Below are 19,636 nucleotides of genomic sequence, written 5' to 3' on the forward strand. Positions count from 1 at the left end.
TGTATCCTGCTTCTTTGTTGAGCAGGTTATTTTTTCTCTCTTATGGGTGCAGTTCATTCTGCTTTTCTCATGGGATTTGTACCCTGAATAATTTTTTCACTCTTCTGGGTCAAATACTGGGCACCAGTCGAATACAGGGCACAAGGTGGCATCAGTTATGCCAAGCTACAACTGTTTTATAATAGAATTTACTGGTATAATTTAGATATGCATAATGATCACATTCATCATAGAGAATTTGTACCTATCCATGATATGTCTTAGCTTCTCTTTTTTTCTATCCCTCACCCTCTTCTTTCATATTAAATAAAAGTCTCATTTTCCTATTCATTGCTTGTCCTGACCAATCCTTGGGCAGAACAACAACAACAACAAAAACTCTGAAATTACTGATCACTGCACCACCATCTGACAACACCTTGAACATCTTCATATTTTAAGGAGAGAACAAGAGAAGAAAGGAGGGAGCCAGGCTTTGCTGGCTGCAAACTCCAGTACCTTCTAGGATGAACGGATACAGGAATGGGAGAGACCGAGTGCATTTTCAGTTTGTTTTAACGGCAGCTCCATTGTTTTTCTGTTGCTCAGAATCCTTGGAGCTGCCCTTGACTGTTCTCTTTCACTCACATTCCATGTTCAGTTCATCAGGAAATCCTGCCTTTCTGTCTTCAGACTGCATTTAGAATTTGACCACTCTTCACTCCCTGGATTGTAACTACTGAGCCAAGCTATTCCATCGCACTTGGATTTTAAAGACACATCCTCACTGATCTCCCGGCTTCTTCCGTGTCCCTCAGCAGTCTACTCTCAGCAGAGTGACCTAACAGGGTGATGCCACTCCTCAGCTAAAGAGGTTCCAGTGGCCCCCATCACACAGTGAAAGTTCAAGCTCTTTCAAGGTCACACAAAGCTCTAGGTGACCTGCCCACCTTACCCCTTTCTTTACCCCTCCAGCTCCTCTTCCTGCTGGTCCCTGTGGCCTAGCCACATGGCCCTGGGCTGTTCTGAGATTTCCAGGCACTCTCCTGCCTTAGCCACAAAGCTCCCACCTCCTCCAGAGGGAGCACTTCCCCAGCAGTGCGGCTTAAAATCACAACCTCCCCGGGTGTGGTTCATAGGCCTTTAATCCCAGGCTTTACAAATCTGTGCCAGGTAAAGCAGAGGAATTGTGAGTTCAAGTCCATTTGGGGCAATTTAGTGACTTACTGAGATCCTGTCTCAAAAAATAAAAAAGATGTAGCTCACTGTGAAGGCCCTGCATTAGTTGTCCACCTCTTTACATACTCTGTAATCAGTAAGTTTTTCTGGTTTATTCTCTAACTCTTGTAAGGGCAGACATGTTTGTCTCAGTCACCACTGGTCACATCTGGCCCCTGAGAGCCCTCCCTAAATTTTTATTACATAGACTGAACAGAGAACACATCGGGTGCCTGTGGCCAATACCAGCAGAGTTTTCTCTTGTTGTATGCAGGCTGCACAAAGGATAGAAATTCTAATACTTGTATGAACTCTTCAGAAATTGGAAAAAGTGTTAGTGACTAACTCATGTTTTAAAAATAGGCTGTGTATTCCCCCAAAATGTTTTTAATCTGTGGGCTGAATTTGACCCACGGGCCCCTAATTTGCCATTTTCACATCTCTCTTAGTCTGCTTTCTGTTGCTAAAATAGAATGCCACAGACTTAGTAATTTTTACAGACCTGAAGTTTGTTTTGGCTCACAGATCTGGAGGCTAGAATGTCAAGAGCGTGGGGAAGGCATTGTGCTGCTATCATTACGGCAGAAAAGCAAAAAAAAAAAAAAAGACAAGAAAGCATATAGAAGAGGCAGAGCACGAGGGACAGACTTTTGTTGTTGTTGTTGTTTTGGCATGGGGATTAAACTCACAACCTTGTGCTTGCCAGGCAAGCACTTCTGCTCCTGAGCCAAACCCCCGGCCCCAGACTTGCTTTTTAATAACCCACTCTCAAGAAGGGCATTACTGTCTCCTAGGAACCTAATGACCTCTTAAAGGTCTCACCCACCACCTCTCACCACTCTTACATTAGGGACCAAATTTCAACAAGAGTTTTAGGGGAGACAAACCACATGGCAATGATAACACCACCTTAAACGAAGACTTACAGGTTTTTTAAAAGCTATAGCCCTAAATTTTTTCTTCTTTATTCCTTCAGAAAAGTATGTCTCCAGAATTGAACCTTGCCAGAGGAGGGAATGAGAACAGTTCAAGAGAGGTGGTGCAGAGTGCTTCCGCCCATGATTATTGGATTTCTGGGGCTCTGTGGTTGCCCTCCTGGAAGAGCCAGCGCTGTTATTCTAGGTTCAGTGTTTGTTGTTTGTCTGCCAGCTTTGGGCCACCCCCAGTTACACTGCAGGACAAGACTGCCAGGGGTTATCTGAAATGACTCTAGGCCAGAATCCTCTGTGGTGTGCCTCCGTGTTAGCAGGCTCCGGAGTGTGGGACTGTCTGCGCTAGTGAAAGTGACAAGTCAGAGGCTCTCCCTTCCATTGCTGGGGAAAGCCCATGTGGGCGCTATAGTATTTTATATATATATATATATATATGCATATATACTATTATATATAGTATTATAATATTATATATAATATATATGATATATATCATATATATGATATATATATAATAGGTACACAGAATGGAATATTATATAAGTATAAAGACAACAAATCAAATCTCTATATACTTGTAAGTAACGACATGTTGCAGAGACCAGGCTTGTGTAAGGGCCATAAGCATGGAATATGGAATTTACTGTGCCTGTGTGCATCTGGACAGAAGGTGAATAGGCCATCTATAAGGAGCAAAGAGAAGTGGGCTTTTTAAAATAGTGTCTGAAGGAACATTAAGTGGGAAGATCTTAGAAACCCTCAGTGTCAGAGTTCTCTGGATGACTCATGCCTCATTGAGCAAAATTCTTCAGGTATCTGATGTAAATGTTTGGGTGTCTTCAGATGTCCAGGTGTATGGGGAGATTCACTACTCCAAATTATCTCTTTTACAACACCTGTGTTTGCCAAGGACATTGGTGCTGAGTTGAGAAAAATGCCTGTAGTGGCAGACAGGTGCTGAAGAGTCATATCTGAATAGTTTTATAATATTGATGTGGAGGAGATCCTACAATTAGTTTAAAAAGCAAACTAGTTTGATGGCATCGTGCACATACAAAAAGGAATTCCACACACACATCCATTTTCATATCCAAAAATATCTAGTGCCATTTTAATGGGAAAATTTTTCAATCTAAAACCAGAAACAAGTCAAGGATGTCCTTTTTCACCACTCTTGTTCAACATAGAACTCAAGACATTAATAAGAGCAATTAGGCAAGAAAAAGAAAAGAGATATGCACAGGAAAGGAAGAATTTAAATTATTATTTGCAGATGACACAATCTTCTGCATAGATGATCCCAAAAATCCACCAAAAGACTCAAAATTAATAACCAGATTCAATAATATAGTAGAATACAAAATTAACCCGCAAAAATCAATAGTGTTCCTATACATGAATAATGAACCCACTGAGAAGGAAGTTAGGGAAAAATGTTGTTCACAGTATCTCCAAGAAAAATTAAATACCTAGGAATTAATCTAAGTAAGGAAGTGACAGACCTCTACAATGGAAACTACAGTGCTATGAAAAATCAAAGAGGACATCAGATAATGGAAAGATATCCCCTGTTACTCTAGTCTGATATCTAGATAGGTGAAACAAATATAGTCAAACTTCCAAAGCTGATAAACAGATTTAATGCAATCCCAACAAAATTCCAACAGCATTCTTCTCAGAAGTGGGGAAAACAGTCACTAAATTCATACGGGACCAGAAGAGACTCAGAATAGCAAGAGCAGTTCTGGGGGACAAGATAAAGTGGGAGGCATCACAATCCTGGACTTGAAGTCGTATTACAAAGCTACAGTGATTAAAAAAAATCAGCATGCAAGCACAAAACCAGACATGAATGTTGTAGACAAAGTTAGATAAAAATATTATAGGCGGTCAAACAGGGCTAGGTCCTCAAGGTCCTTGAGGAAATCAGTACAAAAGATGAGAATACATCAAAACTGTAGCTGGAGGTGCATCTTAAGAAAGTTAAAATCATAATGGCCAGTATCGGGTCCTGACCTAGATCCCCAATCTCCCAAACAAGTGTACGGCAAAGGCTTAAATAAAATGAGACAAGTGATTTTAGGGCTCCAGGAGAATCAAAACCCTTTAGCTGAGCTCGAGACTCTGAGGGCTACGACAAAGACTTCTCTGGACTGCCCATTTTTATTACGTCCAACAACAAGGGGCAGGGAAACTGAGGAAAGTGCAGGCAATGAGCCGGACCTTGGGAGTCACTTCAAGGACATCTCCAAGTAATGAATCGTCTTAATAGAACCGTCTTCATGATGACATGGTAGAAGTGAGACTGTAGGAGTAATTCCTGCAGTTGCAGTCTCTATCTACTTAGTGGATGTTTGAGCCAAGTGTCTGCAGCTGTGGTCTTACCTTGCCCTTTGAGGTATCTCTGGCCTCAGAGGCCACTGCAGTCCTCAGCCAGGACCAGTGATTCATAGAGGCTCCCATCGCCAGGCAAGGGGCCGAGGCCTAGGACAGACTCACAGATAAACATAGAAAACCAATTAGTTAATTTCAGATCCTGCTCAGAGCTGCTTCATAGTGGTCTCCAACAGGCCAGATTTACATACTTCCCTAGGGGATAAACAGAAATTTGAGATTAATTTCCCATACAATAAGCCAGTATCTTTTTAGAGATAGGCCATCTTCTCCCACTCACTAAAACTAAGACTACTAGGGGCTGGAGATTTAGCTCAGTGGCATAAAGCGCCTGCCTTGCAAGCAGGCAGTCATGAGTTCAATCCCTGGTACCAATAAAAAGGAAAAAGACAAAAAAAAAAAAAAAAAACCCTAAGGCTACTAAAACTTAAAACTAGTCAGGTTCTGTCTGTAGTCTCAGCATTTAGGGAGCTGAGGCAAGAGAATCACCACAAGTTTGAGATCAACCTGGGCTATGTAGTGAGTTCGTCTCCATTACATAACAAGGCCCTATCAAAAAGACACTAAGACTAAAGACAAGACTAGATTATCCACCATGGTTAATAATGAAATCCATATGCCCTTGCTACAATTGGATCAATATCAGCCAAGCGGTGAGGCAAGATTGTTGCAAATTCAAGACCAGGTTGGGTTACAAAATGAGCTCAAGGTCAGCCTAAACTGCATAGCAAGACTCTGTCTCAAAAAGACAATAAGTAAATAAATAAAATAGCCAACTGGTTATACTGGTAAATCTTATTAGGTTGACTGTAGTTTATCAGTTTATAGTTTTAGCCATGTTGTACCCACCTTGTGATTTTGCTCCATAAAACTTTCTCAAAGAAGTGGGATCATTGGCAGCCCATTCAGGACCCCTCCTGTCTCTCAGGAGCTATTCCTATTCCTTAGTAAATTTTCCTACTTTTGACCTCCCTTCTTCCTTTGTATTCATTCTTTGACTTTGGGGAACATGAACTCCATGGATCTGACCTTTAGCAGATTGTGAATTACATTTCTACCCTATATCATGAAAATCAGTGAAGCAGAATAAAGGAAGCAGAAATATTTACAAGTACATTCTATTATTTGATCTTTGACAAAGATTTTACCTTTCCATGACAAGATTTAAAAAAATAGGAAGGTCGGGCATAGTGGCACACGCTTATAATCCCAGCACTTGAGAGACTGAGGCAGGACAATGGTTGCGAGTTCAAAACCAGCCTGGGCTACAAAGTGAGCTCAAAATCAGCCTCAACTGCGTAGTTAGACCCTGTCTCAAATAAGATGAAAAAACAAGGAGAATGTGGTAATTTTTAAAAAGATTTATGTGTTCAATTAAAGAATTCATTCTGGCCGGGCATGGTGGCACAGATCTGTAATCATAGTACTCAGAAGGCTGAGGCAGGAGGATTGCTACAGATTCGAGACCAGCCTGGGCTACAAGGTGAGCTCAAGGCCAACCTGAACTGCATAGAAAGATATTGTCTCAAAAAGACCAAAAAAAAAAAAAAATCATCCTTATTCTGGAATTCAGATATTCAAATTGTTAAAATAGATATCAAGATAATGTTTTTAGCTGAGTGTAGAGGAACATTCCTATAATCCCAGCACTTGGTGAGGTGGGGCTGGAGGACTAAACAAAAGGATTACAAAATTCAAACTCAGTGAGCAGTTTAGCAAGACCCTGCCTCAAACCAAAAAATTTAAAAAGGGCTGGGGATGTACCTCAGTGCAAAGACTCTAGAGTCAATCCTCAGTAAGGATAATTTTCTTTTATGAAATGATTGGTAGTCATTATTTTTAATTTTATCTTATTGATTTGTAAAGTCCATTCCTGTAGCAGATAAGAAATTTAAACTCCACAGCTAATCATGTAGGCTTTAAAATTACTCCAGTCTGAAGTGCTGTGATACCTTCGTTCATTAGTTTTAAATATTGAGGATCTCAGTGGAATACTATCTTAATCTGCTACCCACTGAAGTATTATCTTCATCTTTTCAGCTTACCATAATAAAATATAATCGACAGGATGGCTTAAACAACAAAATTTTTATTTTACTAGAGTTCCTGAAGCGGAAAACCTGCGATCTAGGCGCCAGCAGGGTTAGGTCCAGGGAAGGGTTCTCTTCCGTGCTTGCACGTGGCTGCCCACCTTCTATGACCTCACATGCCACAGGGAAGGGAAAAAGCTCTACGGTGCCTCTTCTAACCAGGCACAAACACCATCCAAAGGGCCCCACCCTCATGACTGCACCGAAAACTAATTGTCTTTTGAAGGCCCCACATCCAAACTCTGGCCTTAGGAGTCAGGATTTCAACGTATGAACTTGGAGGGAACTCAAATAGTTCTTAACGTGTGTTATTATAGTATCAGCAGGATGTGAGGCCAGAGACTCAAGGGGATTCAGTTTCTTTCTTGGTGAAACTACTCCTATGTTTCAAAAACCAAGGCAAAACAAGGTGAAGAACATTATTATAAACTCAGGGTTTGTGGTGTCAAACACAGGGCACAGCCATGGAAACCCTGCAGTTAGCAGGGAGTCCTCTTCTTAGCGATGCTGGCTAAAGCGATCTGGAACAGCCCGACTGGCAAACTCAAGCTTGTGAGTGAAGATTGCCTTTTACATTTCCAATAGTTGGCAAAAAAAATCAGGAGTATTTTGTGACATCTGAAAATGACATGAAATTCACATTTCAGTGTCCTTAGGGCAGCTCGTTGGAACCAAGCCACTCACTCATTTTCGTGTTGTCATGCTGCTTGCACACTACAGCAGCAGAGTTGGGTAGTCCCATTGGAGCTGAAAATATTTAATGTCTGCCCCTTCACAGGAAAAAGTTTGCAGGTCTCATCTGCAGGCAAAGCTGGCCAGTGACTTACTTTGCCTATTCTCAAGCCCAAATTGTAGCTTTTAAGCTAAAATTTTTATGCCATTTTAGCAAGATGCTAAACCATATCCATCAACACAAGAAAAAATAGATGCCAAAGCCCCAGCCCAACATAACCTGAGGTAGAGAGAGTCCACTTCAAATTTTCTAATGTCTGACTGTTCCAAGGACAAACCAAAACAGAAAGACAGGTGTTCATCTTAGAGGATGGAAGAAAAAAGAGGGATTGCAATTCACTGCTCTTTTTATCCCTTGGAAAGTTTGACCAATATCAGGTATAGTCCACAGTCCTGGGACTGGATCAATTTAGTCGATTCATTTGAAATCTGTACTTTTTGATTGACTCATCTGTTAGGTCAAAAAAGGAAAGATTGGGAGCTATGAATGGTTTCCTTTCTAAAATTTAACCTTAATCATTGAAAATTAGTGGCATTATTTTCGTATCAGGCCAGTGCCTTTATTTCTGACCTGCTTTTTTTTAATTTGTTGCTGCCCCTTGCACACCAAGGTGATTTTAAAGGATGTGGACTCCCTTCTCTATGTGGACACCGACGTTCTTTTTCTGAGACCTGTGGATGACATCTGGAAGCTTCTGAGGCAGTTTAATTCTACACAGCTTGCAGCCATGGCCCCCGAGCACGAAATCCCAAAGATCGGCTGGTACAGTCGCTTTGCCCGGCATCCTTTCTATGGCTCTGCAGGAGTTAACTCAGGAGTCATGTTAATGAATTTAACTCGGATAAGGAGCACCCAGTTCAAGGTAATGAAATGCTTTAAATCCTTGTGTAAGTGCTTTCAACAGCGATACGGCTAGAGTGTTGATGTGTATAAATTTAGAGAATGCAGTGGAGGTCTGTATGTGAGGAGGGAAGGACCTGAGGGGACAACATTTGCAAAGTTATGGAATATTCATTTGTTCAAGAAAACCCCAGATGGTTATGCAATTTAAAGTTTTGGAGAGTTACCATTTAGGAATATTACATGGCATTTCTGAATTCCAAAATGTTTTAACTCTGTGAATCTCTTAAGTCTTCAAATACCATGTAAAATTTCTTGGAAGTACTTTAGAAATGTATTTATGTAAGTACACAAATATTGGTACAAGGACATTCATGGGTCTCATTTTTTACTCCAGCAAAGAAATGGAAAGATCCTGAAAGAACATCAGTTCATAGTAAAAATAAGCTAGTCATGGTTGGAGTGTAGCTCAGTGGCTTAGTGTTTCACTAGACTACACAAGGCCCTAGTTTGATCTACAGGAACATAAAAAAATAAACAATAAAGATTAATATGTTAATCTGTAAGTGAGATAATAAGATCTCAAAAATATTTTAATAAGAAAAGTTTACAGCTGGGTGTGGTGATACATACCTTGTAATCCTACTAGCACTTGAAAGGCTGACACAGGAGGATCATGAATATGAGGCCAGACCATGAATATGGGCTATATAGTGAGATCCTGTCTCAAAGCCAAAAAAAAGTATGTGAAGCAAGTATATGATGCAGTAATGTGCTCCCTTTTGTGTTATAGAAATCTCCAGAGGAGTACCTACAAGACAATTAATTGTTCATTCTAGATGCTTTTGGGGAAATTGAGAATGAGATTTAGAGGAAGATGGAGGAAGAAATACTTTTGTTTTTTAACTTGTTATGTTTATATACTGATTGAATACTTAAGTCTATCAATAGATCACTTTTTTTTTTTTTAGGTAGGGTTTCACTATATGGTTCAGAGGCCTTGAACTCACTTTGTAGCCCAGGCTGGCCTCAGACTTGCAGGGATCCTCCTGCCTCAGCCTCCCGAGTGCTGGAATTACAGATATGCACCACCACTCCCAGCCACTTTTATTTTTAAGTAATTCATTGTTTTAAGACAAGGAAATATGTTTTCCCCTAAGATATCTTAATCCTGCTCTCTATGTTTTATCTCTTCACTTTCTAGATAAGAAATAAATTTAACAAAGAAGTTATTTTGGGGCATAGTTTTCTGAGTAGAAACTATAGGTTCAACCACTAATTTGCATTCATCCAGCATCCATAGATAGGCATACCCAGAAAAATTCTTCAGCCCGCAACCCTAATGTTTGCTTTGTCCTATGCACCAAAGGAGCAGGACCAGCTCCTCTTCTGGAAGACAAGGAAACCAGTCCCCTTCCCTGCTTCTCAGTAGACAGGAGGCACTTGCTGTACTTTGGCTGTGCTGATGGTTTTCTCTTTTGCAGAACAGCATGGGTCCAACAGGCTTGGCTTGGGAGGACATGCTGTACCCTCTGTACCAGAAGTACAAGAATGCCATCACGTGGGGAGACCAGGATTTATTAAATATTATTTTTTACTTCAACCCAGGTAGGTTTTCTTTCCAGAATGCCATTTGTGTGGGAGTACGCCCACCTCATTGCACAGAGCACATTCCAGACTTGGGCTACTATTGACGGGCCTCAGTGACACACAGAGGCCCTGTGTTCTGCTGCCCCCGTGCCCTTTTATCCACAGCCCTGGGTATCTGATGGAGGCGGCTCCTTGGCTACTGACACAAAAGGCCAAATGTTGAAACCTCCAACACTGGGCTCCATTTTTTGGAGACTATTTTTTCAATTTTGCCATACTATTCTTCCAAGAAGTAGAGTCAAAATTGATATAAGGCACAAACTCAATGCAAATAGTACAATCTAGGGGTGAGACCCTTCATAGCCTAGACAATTGCCAAATTGAAGGAAATTGGTTCACAGGGTCCTTGGAGTCAAGTTACTGGGACAGGGCTAGAGAAACCTAGAATAAAGAGCTAGGTCTTCAAATCCCTTTTTCTTTCTATCTAGAACAAAAGGAGTGTTTTTATTGCTAAGCTGGTGGTTTGGTAAGGCTGAAGGAGGGCAGGAGATGAAAAGTTCTGGTCTATGCTTTCATATTAATACCTGAAGCTAAGAAAACTTCCTCCTTAGCTAAAACCTTATTTAATATCATTAAAATAGAAACCATGTTTTTCTCCTTGAGAAAAATCTTTAGAGAGAGAAAAAAAGTAATCCTTACTCTATTCAGACTTTTCTTTTGTCTTTAAAAGTGAGAGACTCCTGTTGATTAAAGATTTCTGCCTGCAGTGGCATGTCACCCTTGAAGTATCTATTATGGACCTTTGAAAAAACGCATACACAAAAATTCTGCTATAATTATACACCTAATTTCGTGTGTCTCTGGATCAAAAGGAAAAGAGGCAGGTTGATACCAAGTTTTTGGGAAAGACTCTCAACACTAATTAAGTAGACAAAGAGAATGTCTGAGATGTTCATTTTGGTGTATTTTCATCTCTTTTCTTCTGACAGTAACAAGGAATTTAGTCTGCGCCTCCTCCTTTTCTTCTTAAGCAAATTTCACCATTTTTCTAAGTATAAGTATATTGGTTAGGATCCTTGGCTGCAAAAGTGAGGGAACTGTGTTAGTCTAAGCACAAAGGATGCCTTTTAAATAAGCAAACAAGTGGAGAATGGCAAGCGAGTGGGATTTACTTCCCACTGAAGATGTTTGTTTCTCTCTTTGGAGACTGTGGTTCTCTGCCCACTAGGTCTAGAAGCACAGTGTTGAGGTTTCTACCACTAGTCCAGCCACAAAGAACAACCAGTTCCCACATTCCCAGGGGAGAAGTACAGTTCCAGCAAAGCTCAGCTAGGCCAGGAGCACGTGCTCAGAAATAATGGCTGATGCTTATTATTTACTAAGTGGCAGCTACCAGTCTAATCATTCTTTTATTTAGTCCTCATAATGACCTTGAGAATATCTCCACTTTACAGACAGAGAAACCAAGACAAAGAGTTAAATAATTTGCAGTACAGCTAATGAGTGTTGAAGCAGGGTTATAAATCCAGAACATTCCACCTCCTGCCCAAATTGGGGAACAGGGAACTTAGAGATGAAAAGGGGGATTCCAGAGAGCCAGGTAGGTACCTGGTTGTGTAGCTTTCCGCTACAGTCCTTCTTTCTTTTTAATGTTGCATTTTTCTCTCTGTTGTATAGCTAAAGCTACCTGATATAAGCCTTGCCATCCATATTCCCAGACTGAGGCATTCAAAAGATTCGCACGGTTGCTTACTCAGAAATCCTCTTAGGCTGTTGCAGATTATTGGAGGATGACATTATCAGTGAGTAAATAATGCTCAGAGGCCTTCTGGGGCAGCTTTACAATTAGACACAAGCCCTTGCCTGTGATTGGGGCTGACCTCTGCTGAGTTTGATGGCTTCTGCACCTACTAGGTAAAATATATTCTAAAATAATTATATGGTTGTAACAAGCAAGTAACCAAATTTTAGATCAGCTTTTGGTAAACTTACTAATTGTTGTTTGTATGGTTATATTTGATTTTCCTATTTCACACTTTATCCAGGTAGTTTATTAAATGTGTAATCTTTGGAACTGAAAAGCCAGTGATACCATCTCATTTTAAAGTTTTTCTTCATTTATATTTTTTGAGCACTTTTTGTAACCCAGGGCCACCTATATTTGAAAAGAAAAAAAAGAAGATTTGTCACCTTTATCCTTGGCAAGGAGAGCGGGAGTCAATATTGGCTGGCACACAGGACATAAACATGTTTATTGTTATGATTCCTTGGGTTGCTATGGATGAAGCAATGTGCTTAAAACCTGCAGCACATGTCTGGAATGTTATTATTAGTCTTCTGTAGCCACTAACACTGCTTCATAAAATGTGTTTAAAAGTCATTAACTAAAAAATGTTTTAAAACTCTTGCTATAATTAGGTAGTAAATGCGTGTGGGTATACAACTGCAATGCTAGGCGACAGACAGACTCAAGAGGAGACAGGAAAAGCCTATGAGAGCTGTGCAAGTAGCTTGTCCTGTGGGATATTTCTGGGAAGGCAACCCAGGGAATCTCACCCAAGCTAAAATTCTGAGCTCACATTTTGACAGGTGAGATTGAATGAAGATCAGAGTTCTATAAAAGGGGTAAATCTAACAAGAGCCCAGAAAGAACTCTCTCTAGGAAGATATATTGGCATGAATGTGCTTAGGTTTCAGGGATCCAAATTCCATTCAGACCAGCTAAGCGAGATTAGATAGAAGAGTCTAGGATCACACATGACCAATCAGGCCAAGCCAACCTTTGTGACAATTGGTCATGGGAAGGTGCTCAGGACTAAAGCAATTTCTTCAGCCTTCAGAGACATCATGTTCTATCTTCCTTGCTTCTCTGAATGACTGATTCCATTGTCTCTCTCAGCATTCTCAGCCTTTGCCCAAGACCTAGCCCAATTATCAGTCCCAAGTCAATACAACTGTGCAAGTCCATAACCAATAATAATAGTGCACTGATGTTTCCTAATTCATATTCTTGGCAAGAGAAAGACAGACCCATTGGCCCAGCTCAGGACAACTGTGAAGACCATCCTCACCTAGGCATAAGGGACCAGAGGGGCAAAGTTATTTAACATTTTCCTCTCTCAAAAAATGAACATATGCTTCTTCTTCAGAGGCAATTTCTAGAAAAATGGGCTGTGGGTAGGGGAGAAAATGAAGCCAGCCAAGTGTAGATAATGAGGCCAAGTAGAAGCAGTAAAGTTCTGTCGGGGGCAGGGGAGGCGGGAGCCAGGGACCACAGGCAGCAGGTCCCACAGTCATGTGGTGGGACAAGTCTCTGCCATGGCCTTACGTGATGGTCTTGTTCTCATTCTCTCATGATCATTGGCGCCCTTTCTTTAATCTCAGATACACCAAGAGTGGAAAAAAATCAGAAAGGTAAGGAGCAGTGAATTCACATTTGCAGTTAGCAAGCAAACTCTAGAAATAAATGTAGACTGCTACAGGTCTCATTGAGGAACTTCAGACATACAGATAATCAGCTGAGTTTCTTTATATACAACTGGAAGAAAAATAGCAAAGACCAAGGACCTCAAAAGGGGTTGACTTCATTTTTTTTTTTTTTTAAGAAATTGTAGTGGTTTATTTTGGGGATTGGGAATTTTTAAAACCATTATTTCATTGGCAGTAAAACAACCTGAACAATTCCATGTGTTCTCTCTCTCTCTTTTTCTCTTCTTTTGAGACAATGGCTTGCTGTGTGATTCAGGCTGGCCTTGAATTCATTATGTAACCTAGGCTGGCCTCTAATTCACAGTGATCCTCCTCCTGCTTCAGCCTCCCAAATTCTGGGATTACAAGTGTATACCACTGATCCCAGCTGCTATCTTTTTTAAACAGATATTTTAGCCAGGCATGGTAAGGCACAGCTGCCTATAATCCCAGCTTCTGGAGCCAGAGGCAGGAGGATTGTAGTGAGTTTGAGGCCAGGCTGGGCTCCATAATGAATTCAAGGCCAGTCTGAATTGCCTAACTAATGAAACCCTATCTTGAAAAACAAGAGAAAACAAATACAGTAAAATAAAAATAAATAGCAAGCTTTGGCATCCCTGACAATCGTGCTTAAAACAGATTCATTTCAAAACAGGTTAATAGATCATATGCCAAATGACCATCATTTGGCCACTTTCATGTTCATTAGCTGATCTGTATAGGTTTCCATCTTCTGCCCAACCTCTCAAACATGTTCATAAAATGAGGATTTCAAAGGCCATCCCATGCAGGGTATATCTGTGAATTAAAGTCATATCAGACACATTTAGTTATGCATTGTTGGTTTCCTGTCTTTGACGAGCAGCGCCCCATTGTCCTTAGGGAAATTACTTTTTCCCCATTGGAAGTAATCTTGGGCCCTGCCCTCCCATAACTCCTATTAAACCAGTCAGACCATCTCCTGGGAGCCTAGGTCTGGGAGCTCAAGAGCAGAAAGTGGACTTCAAGGGTAGTTCATGCAGACAGCAGCACTGAAAAGTTGACATTGGTGAGGCTCCTGATGAGGTCACCAGGTCCCTGGAGCTCTGGAACTGTCCTGCTTCCTGCCCCTATCAGTTGTACTTCCAGTCTTTTGAGCTATCCCATCTTCTTTCAAAAAAGAAACCTCCTCCACCTTTTTTTTTCTTCATAATCTAGAACCAGAGTTAATGACTTGCCACCAGATAGAGATTTCTGTGTCTTGAATATTTTAAGCCAAAGTAATATAGGTCAACTTTTATACCCTCTTTGAAGAGACTGGCTTTGCTCTGGCAAAACTAAGATAGCTTATTTTTTCTAAAAGACACTGTAATTTCCAGACATTTTACCCTGATCAGGCTATTTTCTCCTCCCCAAATGTTCTTCCACATTTCTGCTTCTGTCAGAACCTCGCCCTTACTAAAACTCAGAGTTTAAATGAAATTTTACATCTCACCTGCAGTAATGAACTCTCTTTCCTCCGAGCCCTGATAATACATGTTCATTTTGGCCACACTTCATACTATCTCCCTTACAAAAGCGTAAATCCCTTGAGGGCTGGGCAGCACCTTATCAACCTGAGACACCAACACCTTGCAGTAATGTGGTGAACAAATACTTGTTTTGATTATATAGCTTGCATTCTTGCTGTGCGAAATTTAGAAGGGGGTGTGAAAATGAATTGTCTTGAATTCTATTTCATATTTGAGTTTCAACAGCTGAGCTTCTCAGCTGGGCTTTAGGGGATCTATAAATCCCTGAACTTGTAGGCAAATGTTCTTTGAAGGTCTTTATATGCTCCCAGTAGTAGTTTCCTAAAGTCAAGGTCTAAACCTTTTATTAAATTCTCAGGGAGATCTCTGACCCATAAAAAGCCCAGAATGACTGGCTGCCTGCATGTCTGGAAGCAATTAGAGTGAACATTTATCACAGAAACTATGCTAGACCCATTTAGCTTAAATTATCTTGTTGTATCCTTTCAGCAACCTAATGCAATAGTCTTGTTATAAGTATAGTAATATCATTACTTACATTTATTTTGTGCTTTCTATGTGCCAGGCACTCTTCCAAGTATGTATGTTAATGAATTCACTTAATACTTCTTCAGATCTGATGAACTGCTAATACGTTTGATTCTTCCCATTCTATAGGTGATGACACCGGAGTGCAGAAAAATTATGTTAATTTAAATAGACTCAGGTAGTGACAGCATTCTGTTTCCCAACCCAACGGGTTGACTCTAGAGCTGGCCATCTTGGGCATTTTGTTGTTGCATCATAACTAACACATGGGGAAGTTGGGGTTTAAGTCTAGAGAATTTGCCTTCTGTACTGCTTCTCAATCTGGGTCAATTATTTCAGTAACTCACCAAGATTATACAGCTAGGAAGGGATAGAAGCCAAATCAAAACCTATATTTGTTTGATTCCAATGCTTACACCATTTCTACTTCGTCCTCTGTTATTGAATGTCCATTACTGGGCTCATTTCTTGAGGGCTGCTGCAGAAAGAGAAATTGTCTCCTTCTGTTATACAGTCCCAGAGACAAAAACCTGCATTACCAGGCCTTAAGCTTCATAAAAGCAAGGACTGGACTTTTTCATTATTGGCTTTGTACATAGTACCCATAGTCAGCACTCAATAAATGGTTTTGGTTTTATCAATATATTTATAAAAACAGAAATTCATTCCAAGACAGTTTATTTAGTGGGGAACTTTTGCAGGTATCCAGATGAGTATCATATAGGGGTCTTATAACCCATCTGGATGCAAAAAGAAGCTACTGGCATACAAAAGACAGTTTAAAAGCAATTTGAGATACTCTAGTCCTCACACTGACTCCCTGTGCCGAAAAGTCACACAGCTAATAGAGCAGCTGGGTTCAAATTTAGCTCGTGTGACTTGAGGATGGCCACTACTCTGTTCCACTTACGTTATGTGTCTCTGAATGAAAAGGTAAAGGTAAGTAAAAGAAGAGTGCTGGGATGGAGTCCTTCCAAGAAGAGGAAAATCTCAGTGTGTTGTGGACAGTTTGGATTTAATAGAAGGGTCTTGGATACTTCAGGTTTGTGAAAGAATGATCCACAGAAACATCATATGCAATCTGTGGAGAAATGTGATGATCTTGTCATTTTTTTTTCCATTTGAAGCTTTCTGCAACCCTGCAACCCTGCAAACAAGCACATCTTGAAGCGCTGTTTCCTATAGTGTGATTGTTTTGCTGTAATCTTCCTGTACTCTCTCACTGGATCTTTCTCATGATCAGTGACATGTGTGTAGAGACCCTTGATCCAGTCTCCTCTGGTCCCTGAAAGTTATTAAACTGGAGAGCCAGTAAGCTGGGGTAAGGGTGAATTTTTTTTTATTTAAAGAGAAAAAAAGAAAGGACATGAAAAAACAAAGCAGTAAAAGGGTACAAGTAATAGAGAATTTCAAGAAAAAAAATATACAGTAAGAAATCACCAGTTAATAGGTTACATATTATCTTCCCAGAAACAGTTGGTGAGGGTGAATTTATTGCTGAGTAATCTTAGTCACCAAAGACATCTTCCGAGTCCAGTAGGATTAAAGCAGAGTTGTGTCAGCACAACTGTCCTGGGGTGCTGTCTTGTTCATGGTAGGGTGTAGAGAGCACCGCTGCTCCCTCTAGGATGTTTAGGGGACCCACCAGGTGCCAGTCCCAGCCTGCCACATGTATAACAACCAATAGCCAACAGTGTCCCCCTCCAAATATTGCTAAATAGCCTCAGGGGTATGAGTGAGGGGATGGAACATTCCGGGTTAAGAACCTCTTGTACTAGGTAAGTTAGTGCATGCCTGTAATTCAGCACTTTGGGAATCTGAGGCAGGAGGATCACAAATTTGAGCCCAGCCTGGGCAACTTTGTGACTTAGCAGGATCCTGGCTCAAAAGAAGGTCTGGGGATATAGTTTCTTTTGAGCCATATATGGCTTTTGAGCTATGGATATGCTCATTGACAAGGACTCTGGGTTAAGTACTCCATACTGAAGAAAAGAAACACTTGTTTAGGGATACAAACACATATGTATACACATGTGCGCACACACATAGCACAGTGCATAAGTCACCATGTCAGAGGGTTTTTTTGTTTTTCACTTTGGATTTTTCCTTTTGCTATCATAAATGTTTTTAGTTTTAGTTTTTATTTTTGCTTTTAATCTGAACACAAATCTTTGCTTCCATCTTGACTCCTATTTTGTAGCCCTGCCCATTTCATAAAATTCTTGCAGAGTATGAATATTAACACTATTAAACCCTAATGTGTGCTACACACACTGCTACATTCTCCACGTATTTTTAAAATTTAATTATCAAAATAAGAGGGAAGTCCTCTTATTCCCATTTTATAGTTGAAGAAATGAAAGCACAGAACACAAAGTGGCTACCTAGATTTCTGTTTCTGAGTGAGAGGGTTGGGCTTTGGACCCAGACTGTCTGAACCCTGGTTTGTGTTCATGTTCTATATACTGTTGTCATTATTTTAATATAATGGTCTGTGTTCATGTCATATATACTGTTGTCATTATTTTAATATAAACTCTACATCATTAATAATAGGTTCTTGATCTCAGAATTTAAAGGAATCTGTAAGTTCGTGATACATGATAATTATATTCTCCTGGGGGAACTTGATTACCTTTTATCCTCTTTCATCCAAAATTTTGGCAAAAGTGACAACATTTGGTCTGAGTCATACATTCCGGTGCACTGGAATCACATATGGTGCAGTTTATGCAAACATTAAGTGTGATTGCCAGACATACGAATGAGAGCCAGCGCTGACTGTGGCTCTTTGTGTTGTCACCCCCAGAGTGTCTCTATGTGTTCCCCTGCCAGTGGAACTACCGTCCCGATCACTGCATGTATGGGAGCAACTGCAAGGAGGCTGAGCGGGAGGGCGTGTCTGTCCTTCACGGGAACCGGGGCGTGTACCATGACGACAAGCAGCCAACCTTCAGAGCGCTCTATGAAGCCATTCGGGACGTAAGTGTGCCCTTGAGACCATTCTCACACGTGTGCTTACCAGCATGAACCAGTATGGATATTTTGAACATCAAGCCTTTTAAGACCAAATATTCCCAAAGCTATGAGCTATGCCAGTTTGCCCATCATCAGTCCCCTGTATCATCATCACTAGAGCCACTTAGCACCTAATTCTGTCCTACATTCATCATTTTTGGGTTTGTTCGCTTTGGTTTTGGCTTGGGTTTTTTTTTGTTTGTTTTTGTTTCTTTGAGACAGGGTCTCCCTGTGCAGCTCAAACTGGCATAGAGCTCACTTGGTAGCCCAGGCTGGTCTCAAATTTGCAAGGATCCTCCTACCTCAGCCTTCAGAGTGCTGGGATTACAGGTGTGAGCCACCAGGCCTGGCTTGGTTTTTGTTGTTGTTGTTGTTTTGCTTGGTACCAGAGATTGAAGTCATGACCTCACACTTGCCAGGCAGGCACTTGTACTGCTGAGCTAAATCGTTAAATCCCTGGCCCCTGGTTTTTTATTTTGGAAACAGGGTCTTGTTACCTAGTCCAGACCATTCTTGACTTCACAAGGAGAACAATTTAATATAGGACACCTAATTTATAGGATTATTTATAATAGTCATCCAAAGAGTCAAAGAGAAAAGAGTGCAGGAAATCTGTCTCCACACTGGAGACTCAAAGAATTCAGCTAAGGGCCTAGATCCCATGACAGTGTCCTGTATGAGTCCAGCTGAAAACCTAAAGCCCGTGACAATGTCTCATGCAAGTATGTTTCATAGTTCTGCTCTGGTGGAAACTAGATAGTTTGTACCAGCAGTATGAAGGGTCTGTGTCAGCAGGCTGAAGGGTCTGTACTGAGGCCAGGAAGCAATGTTCAAAGTAAAGACCAAAGCTCCCCTGAAAAGCATCACAGCCATCCTCAGGGATAGCAGAATCCCAAGCTCCTCCAAGGATGAGAGCAGCCAAGTTCATATCAGGGAAGTCAGCACAACAGGGGCCTCCAGAGAACCAGTAGTACCTACTTCTTCCTCTCCAGTTCACCTTTTATGTTACTGGCAACAATCCTCAGGTGTGCCCTACACGCCCCGCACCATGCCAATTCAGTTCAGCTGGGCATTACAAGTTGACCACCAGCTATCAGTCCACCACATATTCCTTCTAGCTCAGCTTTCCAAGTGTTGGGATTATAAGCACATGCCACCATCTCCAGTGTAAATCCACTCAATATTTTCATACCAACCTCTCATTTTTTATCAAATAGGAGGAAATCTCATATCAGAAAGAGAACAGTATCATTTGCCACAGTAGAATCAAGCACAATAAAAACAAAAAGAGATTATTCTGTTCAAGCTAACGATGTTGCCTGGTTGCCAGCTTCC

At 40.8% G+C, this 19,636-nt stretch overlaps 1 protein-coding gene across 1 annotated transcript in view; it reads left to right on the top strand.

Annotated features, from left to right (window-relative positions):
• The window catches only part of Gxylt2 (glucoside xylosyltransferase 2), an 83,381-nt gene that overhangs the window by 53,871 nt on the left and 9,874 nt on the right, over positions 1-19,636 (top strand). The window contains exons 4-6 of the mRNA XM_063260252.1: positions 7,957-8,208; positions 9,671-9,794; positions 18,093-18,265. Coding sequence (XP_063116322.1) covers positions 7,957-8,208; positions 9,671-9,794; positions 18,093-18,265 — 549 coding nt within the window. The remainder of the gene's footprint in view (positions 1-7,956; positions 8,209-9,670; positions 9,795-18,092; positions 18,266-19,636) is intronic.

Source organism: Cavia porcellus, unplaced genomic scaffold (assembly GCF_034190915.1).
Source record: "Cavia porcellus strain 051 isolate PalLab524CR breed Dunkin Hartley unplaced genomic scaffold, mCavPor4.1 scaffold_13, whole genome shotgun sequence".
Lineage (NCBI taxonomy): Eukaryota > Metazoa > Chordata > Mammalia > Rodentia > Caviidae > Cavia > Cavia porcellus.